General features: G+C 45.5%; 1 protein-coding gene across 1 annotated transcript in view; it reads left to right on the forward strand.

Annotated features, from left to right (window-relative positions):
- The first annotated feature begins 592 nt into the window (after positions 1-592).
- The window catches only part of LOC141099806 (uncharacterized), an 88339-nt gene continuing 74252 nt past the window's right edge, over positions 593-14679 (forward strand). The window contains exons 1-3 of the mRNA XM_073587873.1: positions 593-873; positions 4563-4644; positions 11482-11505. Of these exons, the coding sequence (XP_073443974.1) occupies positions 4585-4644; positions 11482-11505 (84 nt within the window). The 5' untranslated portion in view covers positions 593-873; positions 4563-4584. The remainder of the gene's footprint in view (positions 874-4562; positions 4645-11481; positions 11506-14679) is intronic.

Genomic DNA, 14679 nt, shown 5'->3' on the forward strand with positions numbered 1-14679 from the left:
CTTTATATATATAGATATAATCATTATAATTTGTTATAACTAACCGTAGTTAGTTACTATGCCTGGGCAGCGCCGGGCTCTTCAGCTAGTATGAATATTTATATATATCGGGTATTCTAGAATCTCTCTCCGCGCCGCAGATCTCCCGACGGAGGCGTGCGGCGTTCGAATGCGCTGATTGGTTGCGGCCGGGCGCCACCAATCAGCGCTGTGGGATTTCTGTTACAGACATAATTAGATGATTATATAGTAGTGATTATATATATAGACACACAAACACCTGGTGGACATACACAGAAAAAGGGCCCCTGTGCAAAAACAATTGGCCCTTTGAGCCCAAAAGCCCCTAATAATCCAAACCTGCCCCTGCTTTGCACAGATTGCACCAATATGTCCACCTCTGTATATAAAAACCTAATTTCTAGTCACCCTCTTGTAATATCACTTATGCCTCCTGCCTGCAGACCCTCCATTCTGTAATGAGGTGCCTAGAATTGGGGGTCTGTGAGCAGCTCCTGGGGTCACTTCCATTGCAGAAATGTCAGTGAGCGAACTAGAATGGCGGTGCTGACTGCATGCCACCAGCCACAAGACTAGTCTCAGACTAGAAGGAAAGTATGGGTACGCCTTCGTGACGTCACGTCATTCACGTTTCTCACGTGACCTCCCGGAAGTACGCGCAGCTGTGCGACAGTCATGTGACTGGTTGATCCTACGTCGTGCAGTGTGGCGGCCATTTTCTCAGAGACCAATTGCATTCACACGTTGGGACTCGGTTTCTGGGCTCAGGCAGAATGGCGGCGAATTGAGCGGAAGTATCTGTATCACACCGAGCATTGTAGGCGCGTGTTCTCGGAGCGGTTGCTGGTTTGGGTGAGTTGCTCAGCTTTTGTGCGTGTGTGTATGAGGCCTGGGAGAGAAACGAGGCGCCCAGGAACCCTAATGTTAGGGCCAGTGCTTCTTACTGCTGGCCAGGCCTCTGTATGTGAGACCCAGCCTCTCATGTACTCTGCCATTAATATAGCACTGACCCCAGTGATCTGCCCCATGTACAGCACAAAAGGCAGCGAATGTGACAGAGGATGTCAGTTTATATTTATTTTCCATTTTTGACTTTTTTTCCCTCCCTTTCTTCCAGTAAAGTTATTTTTTTTATCTTCCTGCTGACATCGATACTGATGTTTTTTGTGTGAGGAAGAAACCTTTTTAAACTTGTAAACACTGGTAACCTTTTCATTTGTCTGTTGATGTGGTGTGAGGCCGTGTTTTTCTTGCTCCCATCTTCTCCCCAGGTCTGCCCCATCGTTACTGTGATTGCTGTGTTTCCTGGTGGCAGCACTGACCTGCAGTTCAGAAGGATTCCTCCCCAGGCCTGTGGTAAGCAGACTTATATATGACCAAGGTCAAAATGTGTCCTCTCAAGCCAGAGATGAGCAACACATACTTTTCATTTCTAAAGTTTTCTATCTCTTTTGCAGAGATATTGGCTTGAAAAGTTTAGTTTGTTATAAAAGTACAACTGGGCGGTCCTAGAGATGTCTCTTGAGTCATGTACTTCTCATTTGTGACAGAAGACAGTATATGGGTGGCCTTGAACAGCACCTAGAGGACATGTCATCAGATCAAAAGTGGCCAGTTTGCTCTCGTTTTAGTCCTGCTGGATCCCGTTTAAATCCACCATACTGTTCTAAAGATATGGGCCTTTTTATTTGGTGCTATTTTTATGATCTTTACCAGGGAGGTGATGCTCACAGGGTAATAATGCAGAGCAGCCTAAGGCTATGTGCACACACTGCAGATTCACCTGCAGGTTTTTTCCTGTGGAACCGCAGGTAAAACCACAGGTAAAGTGACCTGCGGTTTTGCTGCGGTTTCCCCTGCGGTTTCACACCTCTACTATGTTAAAGGTGTGAAACCGCAGCAGAATCCGCAGAAGCAATTGACATGCTGCGGAAAAAAAAACGCAGCTTTTCCGCAGGTAAAAAACCGCAGCATGAGCACTGCGGTTTTGAAAACCCATAGGCTAACATGGTAAAGTACCATGTCAGCGGAAATGCTGCAGTTCTGCAGGGCCAGAACCGCAGCAAAAACCGCAGTGTGTGCGCATGGCCTAAATGTACCCAGAGAATCCTGTCAGCAACACCCCTTTGGAAAGACCATAAAAATCACTAAATAAAAAGGCCAATATCTTGGGAACCAAAAGACAGATTTAACATAAAAAAGGGCAGAAGACTCAGGAGCAGCAGAAATAAAATGACAGGTCCTCATTAACCACTTAGGGTATGTTCCCACGGTCAGTGAATGCTGCGGGTGGAACGATGCGTACATCCGCAGCATCAAACTTGCAGCGGCCAGATGTTACAGCATAGTGGAGGGGATTTCATGAAATCTCATGTCCACTATGCGTGCACCCACACCCTCAGCGCCCCTGCAGAGACAGACACACGGCACGTCTTTCCACACTGCAGCATGTCTATTTATCTTGCGGAGACGCAAGTCTCCGCAAGATAAATTTAACCTGTCCAATGTACTGGATGCGGTGATTATGCACGTTTCAATGAACACATGCAGATTCACCTACATTCAAAAGCCGGCAGCACTTTGGACACAGCGGTCATGTGCTCCCTCCAAAGCGCTGCTTAGTACTGAACGTATGGACATAGCCTTACTGCCATGAAGTACTGTTATGTCATGGCTGCCTCCGCCCCCGGCTGTTAACCTGTTAAATCCCTCTGTCAATCTCTGACTGCGGTCATTAGTATGTGGTGTGTGTGGGGGGGGTGCGCACATTCCACGCTCCCATCAGCACGCTCGTGACTTGTCCCAGGGGTCTGCTGATGACCCCCGTGTATGTCATTACGATGACTGCCATTCATAGGAGAAAGCCATTTTAGCTATATATAGCAGTGCTCTTGCAATGCTAGGTATATCACAAGCAATCAGATGATTGCAGCTTCAAGTCCCTGAAGGGAACTAATAAAAAAAATAGTTAAAGAAAAAGAAAGTTTTTAAAAAATATGAAAAAAACAACATAAGTTCAAATCATGCCCCTTTTGCCCAATTAAAAATAAAAGAAAAAAATACACATATTTGGTATTGCTTCTTTCATAAAAGTCCGATCTATCAAAATATAAAATAAATTAATCCGATCGGTAAACTGTGTAATGAGCAGGGCTGTGGAGTCTGTGTCCATTTTCGTGGCGTTGGAATTGGAGTCGATATAAAACGGACCGAATCCTAAAATATATAATACATTGGGTACAGTAGTACAGTGCAGGATGTGATGTAAATGTTTCCTAAGAATTTGGAGAAATAATGAAATGTCCTATAAGTGTCTGATCTATTCCTCATCTAAGGAGAAATAAAATGGAAACACCAGAAGTACGTTTTTTTTTTGACCGCCACAATAAAATGCAATAAGAGGCGACTAAAACACTGTATCTACACCAAAATGTTATCAGTAAAAACGTCAGTTGAGAGTGCCAAAATTAAGCCCTCACCCAGCCCCATATCCTGAAAATATATAAGAAATGTGAGAATGATGGCCGGGTCTGGAAATTTCTTTACGAATTTCCAAATTTTTTTTTTTATTATTTAAAAAAAAAAAAAAAAACAACCCAAAACTATGCATGTTTGGTATCGGTGTACTCGTACTGATCTGGGGAATCATATTGCCAGGTCAGTTTTGCAGCAGAGGGAACAAGGTAAATTAAAAAAAAAAAAAAAACAGTTGTGAAATTGTGTTTTTTTTTTTTTTTTTCTTCCCCTCTTTCCAGTGCATCACATGGTAAAATGAATGCTGTCATTCAAAAGTACAACTAGTCCCTCAAAAACCAAGCTATAAAATAGCTATATTGGTAGAAAAATAAAAAAAAACTATGGTTCTTGGAAGAAGGGAAGGAAAAAAAAAAATGGCCTGGGGTGGTGGTGCAACACTCAGCACCCCGATTGTAAGCTTTGTCAGTACCCGGATGTAAACGCATTGAACCGAGCTAGGTGCTGTAGGCCAGGGTTCCCCAACTCCAGTCCTCAAGGCCCACCAACAGGTCATGTTTTCAGGATTTCCCTTGTATTGTACAGGTGATGCTGTAGGCCATCTGTTCAAGAGACATTCAGTGTGCTTTGCAGCTCTGCTCCAAGTGTTTACATCCGACTGCCACCAGGTCTAACATCTGCTAACAGCCGGTCAGTGGGAGCACTGGGGTTAGACTAGAAATGATCTGATATTAGTGATCTAAGGATAGTTCATCGATATCTGGGGACCGGACCTTTTCATCAGTATTTTGTGGCCGGACCCCTGCTGAATTAGTGGGGCTCCTTGTCCTTGCTTAGCGTTGGCCACTCTGCAGTCACTGTCTATTATCATGGGTGGGAAATAATGGTACAGCCAAGCTGACTGGATTGTTTGTGTCTCCTACAGCCTATTTGGGTTGTTGCTCACTGTTTAGACATTTATGACATAAAAATCCTAAAACTAAAATGTTATTGTGGAAAAAACAGTAAATGGAGAAAAGGCACCTGCAAACAAAGAGGTTATTAATATTTTTTTTCTCTTGTTTTAGCTACTGCTTGCTAAAAAGAACTATGAGTCGACCAAGAAAATATTTTAAAAGCGGAAGAGGGAATTATAGAAGTTTTTCTTATGTAAGTATTGTAATTTTTTATTTTCCGACACAGTTGTCAGACATTTTGAATATTATAATAATGTTGCAGAAAATACTCTAAATTATACTACCATCTGCATCTTACAGATTTAACTCACTAAAGGGAACCAGTCACCAGAAAAAAACGCTATCAGTCTGCAGATATGGGGTTAATCTGCGGGTTAATAGCGTTATCAATCTTCCTGGCACCTGCATGTAGCCGAACACTGCCCGGAAGAAACTGAGCTTTATTCCCCCCATAGCATTCCGGTTCACAGGGTCTGGTGCCCTCTCACTGGTTGAGTCACCGCTCTGAGAATACAGAGTGGCCGCTGTAACTGCGCCCCCAGCCCTGACTGACACTGGCTTTGCATTAGGGCCAGCTGTCAGTCCGTGCCGGGGCCGCCTTTACTGGACCCGCCACTCCCATGACTGACACCGAATGCTACCGGGGAGAGTAAAGTTAATTTTATAACCGCAGCGTTTAAGTGCGGGCACCGGGCAGATTAGTGACGTTATTAACCCTATATCTGCAAGTTAATAGCATTTTTTTCTGGTGACAGGTTCCTTTTAAATCACTTTGAAAACCAGTTACAGTGAAATGTCACTAAGGGTGCATTTGTACATCCGTGTGAAATGACTGGGTGATGACCAAATTTTTTTTTTACTGAATGGCACTTGGACTCATAGGGTCACAAATCCTTTCACACATCCATGAAAATCATGGATCCGAGCATGAGGTTTGTAAAACCTAGGCTGGTTTCACATAAGCGATTTTTAGCGCAGCGCATCATGCGCGTCCATGGGCTGTGCGCTACCTATGTTTAACATGGCGGGCGCATGGTCTAGCATTTGCACACGTTCATATGCGTTTTCGTGCGCATGCTTCTTTTGTAGTGTGCGCCTCGGCGCGCCAGACGCAACCTGTTGCATTTTTGGGTCCGTCCAACAGCGTAAAAAAACGCATGCGCAAACTTGTGCACGGAATGTGTCAAAATAATGCATTACAGTCTGTGGGAACACTGGCGTGCGCATGGAGATGACACTGGTGTGCGCATGGAGTTAGCATGACTAGAAACTGGTTAAAACGCATGCGCCTAAAAGACGCAAACGCATGCAAAACGCATGATTAGTTTTTTTGCATGCGTTTCTATTGCGCACGAAGCGCAGCGCTAAAAAACGCTAATGTGAAAGTAGCCTTAGAGCATGTTCTATTCTGATCCGATTTTGAGGATGAAACTAGAACATTATTCAGTTCGATAAAAAACAAATATCAGGTAGTACACCCACATTCACACAGATGTGATAAAGAACCTTAACCCCTTAGGCCTGTTTCACGCATCAGTTTTTGTCCATCAGTCAAAATCCGCCGTTTTGCAAAAAAAAATGGATCCGCCATTTTTTTTTTGCGGATCCGTTTTTTTTTGCCATTGAGTTGCATTACCGGCGGATCTTGACGGATGGGCATCCGTTGGATCCGTTTTTTTTGTGGATCCGCCAAAATTTTGACGTCCGCCGACATGCCCGAACGGAGCATGTAGCGTTTTTTCGGGCGGCAGGATCCGCACTTCTCACTGCGCATGCCCGAAACACTTCACTCAGGCAGAAATTTAACTCTAAACTCTGTTCTGGCGGCTGGAAAATTTCTCTCTCTCTCTCTCTCTCTCTCTCTCTCTCTCTCTCTCTCTCTCTCTCTCTCTCTCTCTCTCTCTCTCTCTCTCTCTCTCTCTCTCTCTCTCTCTCTCTCTCCCTTCCTTGTATTGCATTTATTAATAAAGATATCAGAAATGTAACAAATTAAAAAAAAATTGCAAATGTCAACTTTGATTATCTCTTTAACCAGAATTGTCAAATTAGCGGTCGGCGGCCACGTCAAAATGCCGCATGTGGACGCATGTCCCTGCGTACCCAATGTTAAAGATAGGGATGCATGCGGAAGTAGGTGGAGCGTAGACAATGCTTAATGGAGGAAGTACGTAAACCAGCCATACGCAAGTGTGAACTTAGCCTTAGGCCATTATTTGGCTGTGAATTGCTATGGAAGCCATCAGAACCACAAAATCATAATTTCAGGGTGCCAGCAGGGTTAAAGAGGAAGCCCCCACGCTCTGTTAAGAATCTAGATGCCATAGTTCCTATTGACAGGAGCATCTAAGGGGTTAAACTGCCATGGTTGGTGTCAATACCAATCTTGGCTGATGCAGCAAGGTGTCAGCTATAGTGTACAGCCGACACCTGTGGCATTTTCACCCATCGAGGGATGCTATGCTGTTATAGCTCAGCTCTAGGAAAAAAGCGTATTGGTGGTCATTAAGGGGTTAAAGCTGTGACACCACAATGTTGGTCATGATTAAAGGGAACTTATTGGAAGGAGGGTGAATTTATCCACGAAGTTATGGGTGGACACTTGTATAGAAGGGAGTGTAGTTTAAATATGCAAGTGAACATTTTCTAATTTGTCATTTTAAAGGGAAGGTGCCATCCCAAAAAAATTTTTTCAGCAATTGAAAAAATGTAAAGAATTAATGTTTACATTTTCTTAAAAAATATTATCATTTGTTTTTAATTTTGTAAAATATGAAAAATAATTTTAAAAAGTTTGGCATTTCCACTTGCTAACACTAGGGGGATACTAGCAGATACTGAAATTTGGCACAAAAACCTAGTGTACAACTAGCTCACATTACTGTCCTGCAGTAATTATGGGCATACAGTGTCCATGATGTTTGATTTTGATATATGATCATGCCCTAAAATGGACACTGTATGGGCGGAATCTGCTGACATGGGTGTGGTGTCACTCCTCTCCTCCCCTACTGGGTGCTTGCTAAGGGAAAAGAGAGGACGACATCTAGGAACACAGTGAGCAGCCATTTTGATGGGGCCTGCAAAGTTATACTGACTGTCTTTTCATATAAAGTCTGGATCAGAACAGGCCACCAAATCAGCAGAAATGTTTCCTGGATTTCTGTGGAGCAGACAAGCAGACGGTCCATCCATGTGTATATAACACAGCACTCTATGTACAATCCCTGGCACCGAACAGGGTGCCCCCCATAGACCAGCACACTGCTCTCCTGAAATACTCTGTGCTGCTGTCACCCTGCTCCTTCCTCCATATATCAGGCCCCTGTCGCCTCGCTTTCACACATCGCCAGGACAGGATCTGAGGAGAGGAATGGGGTCTTCGGTCACCGAGGATGGCAGGCAGCAAGGATTCTGGGAGCAGGGTGACAGCAGCACAGAGTATTTCAGGAGAGCAGTGTGCTGGTCTATGGGGGGGCACAGAGGGAGGTATATGGGGGAGGAGCAGGGTGACAGCAGCACAGAGTATTTCAGGAGAGCAGTGTGCTGGTCTATGGGGGGCACAGAGGGAGGTATATGAGGGAGGAGCAGGGTGACAGCAGCACAGAGTATTTCAGGAGAGCAGTGTGCTGGTCTATGGGGGGCACACAGAGCGATATATGGTAGAGGGAGCAGAGTGACAGCAGCACACAGTATTTCAGGAAAGCAGTGCGCTGGTCTATGGGGGGCACAGAGGGAGATGTATGGGGGAGGAGCAGGGAGACAGCAGCACAGATTTCCAGGAAACATTTCTGCTGATTGATGGCCTGTTCTGATCCAGACTTTGCATGCAAATACCACATTCCCCTCCTCAGATTCTGTTCTGGCGATGTGTGAAAGCGAGGCAACAGGCGCAGTCCGGGGTGACGCTGGGAAGTAGGATGGGGGGGGAATGGAGCCATACAGTAACAATAAAAATGAGACCCCTCTCTTCAGCTGCCTCACCAGCCCTCCCCTGACTGCGCCTATTACCCCTGACCCGTGTGCAGGTGCTCAGCCAGAAACACCCTACAATGGGTCCCCTTTTAGCAGATCACAAATAATACCGCCATATACTTCACACACAATGCCGCCATATAGATCATACACAATACCACCATGTAGATCACACACAAAACCAGCATGGTGACAGCAGCACAGAGTATTTCAGGAGAGCAGTATCACACAGGATAGGATTAGATACACGGCTAAGCAGATGGTATCACACAGGATAGGATTAGATACACGGCTCAGCAGTCAGTATCACACAGGAGAGGATTAGATACACGGCTCAGCAGTCAGTATCACACAGGAGAGGATTAGATACACGGCTCAGCAGACAGTATCACACGGGAGGATTAGATACACGGTTCAGCGGTCAGTATCACACAGGAGAGGATTAGATACATGGCTCAGCAGACAGTATCACACAGGAGAGGATTAGATACACGGCTCAGCAGACAGTATCACACAGGAGAGGATTAGATACATGGCTCAGCAGTCAGTATCACACAGGAGAGGATTAGATACACGGCTCAGCAGTCAGTATCACACAGGAGAGGATTAGATACACAGCTCAGCACACAGTATCACACAGGAGAGGATTAGATACACGGCTCAGCAGTCAGTATCACACAGGAGAGGATTAGATACACGGCTCAGCAGACAGTATCACACAGGAGAGGATTAGATACACGGTTCAGCAGTCAGTATCACACAGGAGAGGATTAGATACACGGTTCAGCAGTCAGTATCACACAAGAGAGAATTAGATACACGGTTCAGCAGTCAGTGTCACACAGGATAGGATTAGATACACGGCTCAGCTGACAGTATCACACAGGGGAGGATTAGATACACGGTTCAGCAGTCAGTATCACAGGAGAGGATTAGATACATGGCTCAGCAGACAGTATCACACAGGAGAGGATTAGATACACGGCTCAGCAGTCAGTATCACACAGCATAGGATTAGATACACGGCTCAGCAGACAGTATCACACAAGATAGGATTAGATACATGGCTCAGCAGTCAGTATCACACAGGAGAGGATTAGATACACGGCTCAGCACACAGTATCACACAGGAGAGGATTAGATACACGGTTCAGCAGTCAGTATCACACAGGAGAGGATTAGATACACGGTTCAGCAGTCAGTATCACACAGGAGAGGATTAGGTACACGGCTCAGCAGACAGTATCACACGAGAGGATTAGATACACGGTTCAGGAGTCAGTATCACACGAGAGGATTAGATACACGGTTCAGGAGTCAGTATCACACAGGAGAGGATTAGATACACGGCTCAGCAGTCAGTATCACACAGCATAGGATTAGATACACGGCTCAGCAGACAGTATCACACAAGATAGGATTAGATACATGGCTCAGCAGTCAGTATCACACAGGAGAGGATTAGATACACGGCTCAGCACACAGTATCACACAGGAGAGGATTAGATACACGGTTCAGCAGTCAGTATCACACAGGAGAGGATTAGATACACGGTTCAGCAGTCAGTATCACACAGGAGAGGATTAGGTACACGGCTCAGCAGACAGTATCACACGAGAGGATTAGATACACGGTTCAGGAGTCAGTATCACACAGGAGAGGATTAGATACACGGTTCAGCAGTCAGTATCACACAGTAGAGGATTAGGTACACGGTTCAGCAGTCAGTATCACACAGGAGAGGATTAGATACACGGTTCAGCAGTCAGTATCACACAGTAGAGGATTAGGTACACGGCTCAGCAGACAGTATCACACAGGAGAGGATTAGATACACGGTTCAGCAGTCAGTATCACACGAGAGGATTAGATACACGGTTCAGCAGGCAGTATCACAGGAGACAGTATTACAGATATGCCCACACTGGTGAAAACCCCCCCCCCCCCCTCAATTATACATTAGACTATGGGCTGTATATGTCACTGTCCTCCTCAGACAGCCATGAAAGCTCTCATAAAAGCAAAGGTATCAGATTACCGGAGATCACTGGGGCTGTGTGTGAGTGAGGAGGCGGAGACAGAGCAGGAGGACAGTGGAGCTGGAGCAGGAAGCACGGTGCAGAAAGTGGAGCTGGAGCAGGAAGCACGGTGCAGAAAGTGGAGCTCAGCAGTTAGCACTGGGCTACAGTAAAATGGCGCCCAGCCACACCTACAGCAGTGAATGGTGCAGCCCACAGGGGCGTGCCCAGTTCACTGCTAATGAGGCTGCATGGTGGGGTCGGGAGCCGTCGCAGTCTCCTATGTCCAGGGACGGCCATATTTGCAGACTGTATGAGTCCTCCACAGATCTGCAAATCAAGATGGCAGCGCCCAGTGGCTACATTAAAACATTATTACAAACAAACCATAAATCCTAGTTAGTACAACATTTGCTGAAACAACATGTTTTGTTACTTACTCTTTTTTTGCAAATTATATAAAATTGCGGCACCTTTCCTTTAAGGGACTGTTCACCCCGCTCCCTCACCTTATGCTTTCACCAAAAGTGAGAGTTTATCCTAGAACATGAAACAAACAAATTTTAGTTGTTGATTTTTAAATGTCTTTTTTTTTTTTAGTTAAACCAAAATCTACTCTAAGGCTGTGTGCCCACGTCACGTTTTTTTAAGCGTTTTTTTATGCGTTTTTCGGGGTCAAACCGCATCAAAAACACCTAAAAGAAGCATCCCATTCATTTTAATGCATTTTGGCCTTTTTGTGCCAATGGATGCGTTTTTTACCGCTAAGGAAACGCTTAGCGGTAAAAAAAACGCAGCATGTTCATTAGTTTCCGCTTAGATCTGCATTTTTGGCTATTTCCTATAGTTCAAAAGACATGCAGAAAAAAAAAGCGTGTTTTTTGCGCAAAAAAAGCGGAAAAATCGCGGCAAAAAAACGCGCGTTTCCTGGGCACATAGCCTTAATCAGAAAAAAATAAGTTTGTCTTGAAACAAAATCTCAATTGTATCTGTTTTCCTTTCTTTATTAAATAAGTTAATCCTTCTTTTTTTATTTTAGATAAGGACACAACACTTATGTGAGGTGAGTGCCTCTGTAAGAAGTACATAACCATATTTTGATATAAAGTGATTGTTTGGTTTTAGCAACCCATTAACAAATATTCAGCCCAAATCCTGAAGCAATACAGCAGTTTTCGAAAACTTATACAGTGGGGAAAATAGCTATTTGATACACTGCTTATTTTGTAAATTTTCCCACCTACAAAGAATGGAGAGGTCTTTATTTTTTACTGTAGGTACACTTCAACTGTGAGAGACAGAATCTTAAAAAAAATCCAGAAAATTGCATTGTATGATTTTTACATTATTAATTTGCATTTTATTGCATGAAATAAGTATTGGATCACCTACTGACCAGCATGAATTCTGGCTCACAGAAATATTAGTTTTTTACTCTTCGCCACGACAGCACCCACTGGAGGTATCGGATCCGCCCATTTGGAACAGGAAACCCTACAGGAAAGATAAAAGGGGCGGTCCGCCTTTCCTCCTCAGTTTTGGTTTCCTGTTCCAAATGGAGCAGGATCCTGCAGGATCTTACCCGGGCCATGCATCCGCCTGTGCGGTCTCCTCGGGAACGGCAGGGGCTGCGGTCCGGAAGCAGCGTCGGGGGAGATTCCGTTTGACGGCTCCCCCCTCGTCTGGTGGCATAGTGGTAATGACCGGGTCCGGGGAGGGCCGCCCGGTCTTACCAGGGAGCGGGCCGGGCCGGTCCGGGGGATCCCCCCCCCCCAATCGGTGGGGATATAGCGTGGAGGTGAGGCCATGAGCGCGCGAGCCGCGCTTGTGAGTAGCGGTGGCGCGGAAGCCGGCCGGCACCCGACGCTCCTATACCCCGGAAGTAATGGTTGAACTTCCGGGGTAGGATGGCGATGATGCGGCGCATGCGCCCTGTGACAGGGCGACTTCCGGGGGCACGACAAGAAGAAAGATAAAACAGCGCTGCAGCGCTGCATCGTTGGAACCATGTCGTCCCCCGCAGAGTCGCAAACCCCAGCAGGGGATTCAGCTGGGGGCAACTCCACCAGGGACCGCAGCGCCAGGACAGAGACTGCCCGCAGGAGCGAGGCAGCAGAAACCCGATCCAGACCGTCTCAGCCATCCGACCCGGTATTAAGCTTCACTGGGTGAGTGTGCAAAGTATATACTCTACCTATTAAGCTAACCTCCTCCCTCCCCCCCCCCCTCTCTCTTTACCTTTGACCTCTCACTTCAGTCAAAGAAAAAAGAAAAAACTAAACATAAAGAATGCGCATTATGTTCAGATCCTCTCCCTGGCTCCTACCCCAAAAAACTCTGCAAACAATGCACGAAAGAGACCAGGCAGGGGTCGACGATATCTTCCAAAGATATCCGAGCCATAATTAGGGAGGAAATACAAGCCATCAACCGCGCCAGCACTCCCGCAGAGTCCAGTCATAAGAAACAGGTCATTGTTAGTTCAGAGTCAGAGGAAGAACAGGAGTTAAACTCAGGCTCCGCATCCACGTCCTCATCGTCATCCTCGGAGATGGAAGGACGCGCATGTTTTCCACTGGACAGCGTAGATAACCTTGTAAAAGCGGTTAGAAATACTATGGGATGTGAAGAAGAAAGGGGAGCCCAAACCGCGCAGGACATTATGTTTGCGGGATTGGCAGAGAAAAAGAGGAGATCATTTCCGGTGATACCGGCAATTAAGGACCTCATCAAAAGAGAGTGGGAGAAACACGACCAGAGGGGTTTTCTCCCATCAGCTTCAAAACGGAAATACCCGTTCACTGATGAAGATCTATTAAAATGGACTAAAGTACCAAAGGTGGATGCTGTCATATCCTCCACTTCCAAACAGACCTCGATCCCGGTCGAGGACGCAGGATTGTTAGCAGACCCATTAGACCGAAAGGCTGAATCTTCGCTCAAAAGGTCCTGGGAATCCACCACCGGGGTATTCAAACCCGCAATAGCCAGCACATGTACTGCTAGATCAATGCTGGTATGGCTAGATCAATTAGACCAGCAGATTGAGCAAAGAGTGTCAAGGGAGAAACTGCGTGCAGCCATCCCGTTGATAAGAGGTGCAGCTGCCTTTATGGCAGACGCTTCAGCGGACACCCTAAGACTGGCAGCGAGGTCGGCAGCCCTGGTGAATAACGCCAGACGCGCGCTGTGGATAAAGAGCTGGAAAGGGGATGCACAATCAAAATCCAAAATTAGTGCAACCCCATGCGAGGGTGAGTTCCTCTTTGGAAAAGCCTTAGACGAAATTCTCGCCAAGGCAAAAGAAAGGAAAAAGGCCTTCAGTGATTCTCCCATTCCGTTTTATAGGAAAACCTTTAAAAGATGGCCATTCGGGAGAAGAAGGCAATCGGACAGAACGAACAGATGGGCCACGAAAGACGAAAAGCAGAAGGGTACCATCTTCAGAGGGCCAACATATAGGAGAGATAAAAATTAAGAGTTTAGACCCACCAGTTGGGGGTAGATTAAAAAATTTTTTTACCAAGTGGGAACAAATTACGTTAAACCCATGGATTTTGAACATAATCAAGGAAGGAATAAAGATTGAATTCCTTCGGATCCCCTATGAGTTCTTTGTTATAACTCGCCTTAATTCCTCACTTCAGCAAAAGGCTCTCGAAGACGAGATTCGAGTCCTACTAGCTAAAAAAGTTTTAGTTGACGTCCCTGAGGAACAACAGGGTAGAGGTTTTTACTCTCCCGTTTTTGGTGCCTAAACCAGACGGTACGTGTAGAACCATTATTAATTTAAAGAAGCTAAATTCATTTATAAAAAATTATAATTTCAAAATGGAATCAATTAGATCCACTATAAAGCTTCTTTTCCCAAATTGCGTAATGGCAGGGATTGATTTAAAAGATGCTTATTATCATCTCCCTATACACAACAGATTCCAGAAATACCTAAGAGTCGCAGTGGAAGTCGAGGGAAGGATTCGTCATTTCCAATACGCGGCAATGCCCTTCGGGCTTTCCACGGCACCAAGAATATTTACCAAGGTGATGGCAGAAGTGATGGCCTACCTTCGCCAAAAAGACACACTAATTGTGCCATATCTAGACGACTTCCTAATAATTGGGAATTCAGTCAAACAATGTACTGAACGCGTAACTGACGCAATCTCCTCTTTTCAGAGCCTTGGCTGGATCATCAATATCCAAAAGTCCAGACTCGATCCGCAATCTCTCCAGACAT

The sequence above is a fragment of the Dendrobates tinctorius genome, unplaced genomic scaffold, assembly GCF_039654945.1.
Source record: "Dendrobates tinctorius isolate UK_male_01 unplaced genomic scaffold, ASM3965494v1 ptg000102l, whole genome shotgun sequence".
NCBI lineage: Eukaryota > Metazoa > Chordata > Amphibia > Anura > Dendrobatidae > Dendrobates > Dendrobates tinctorius.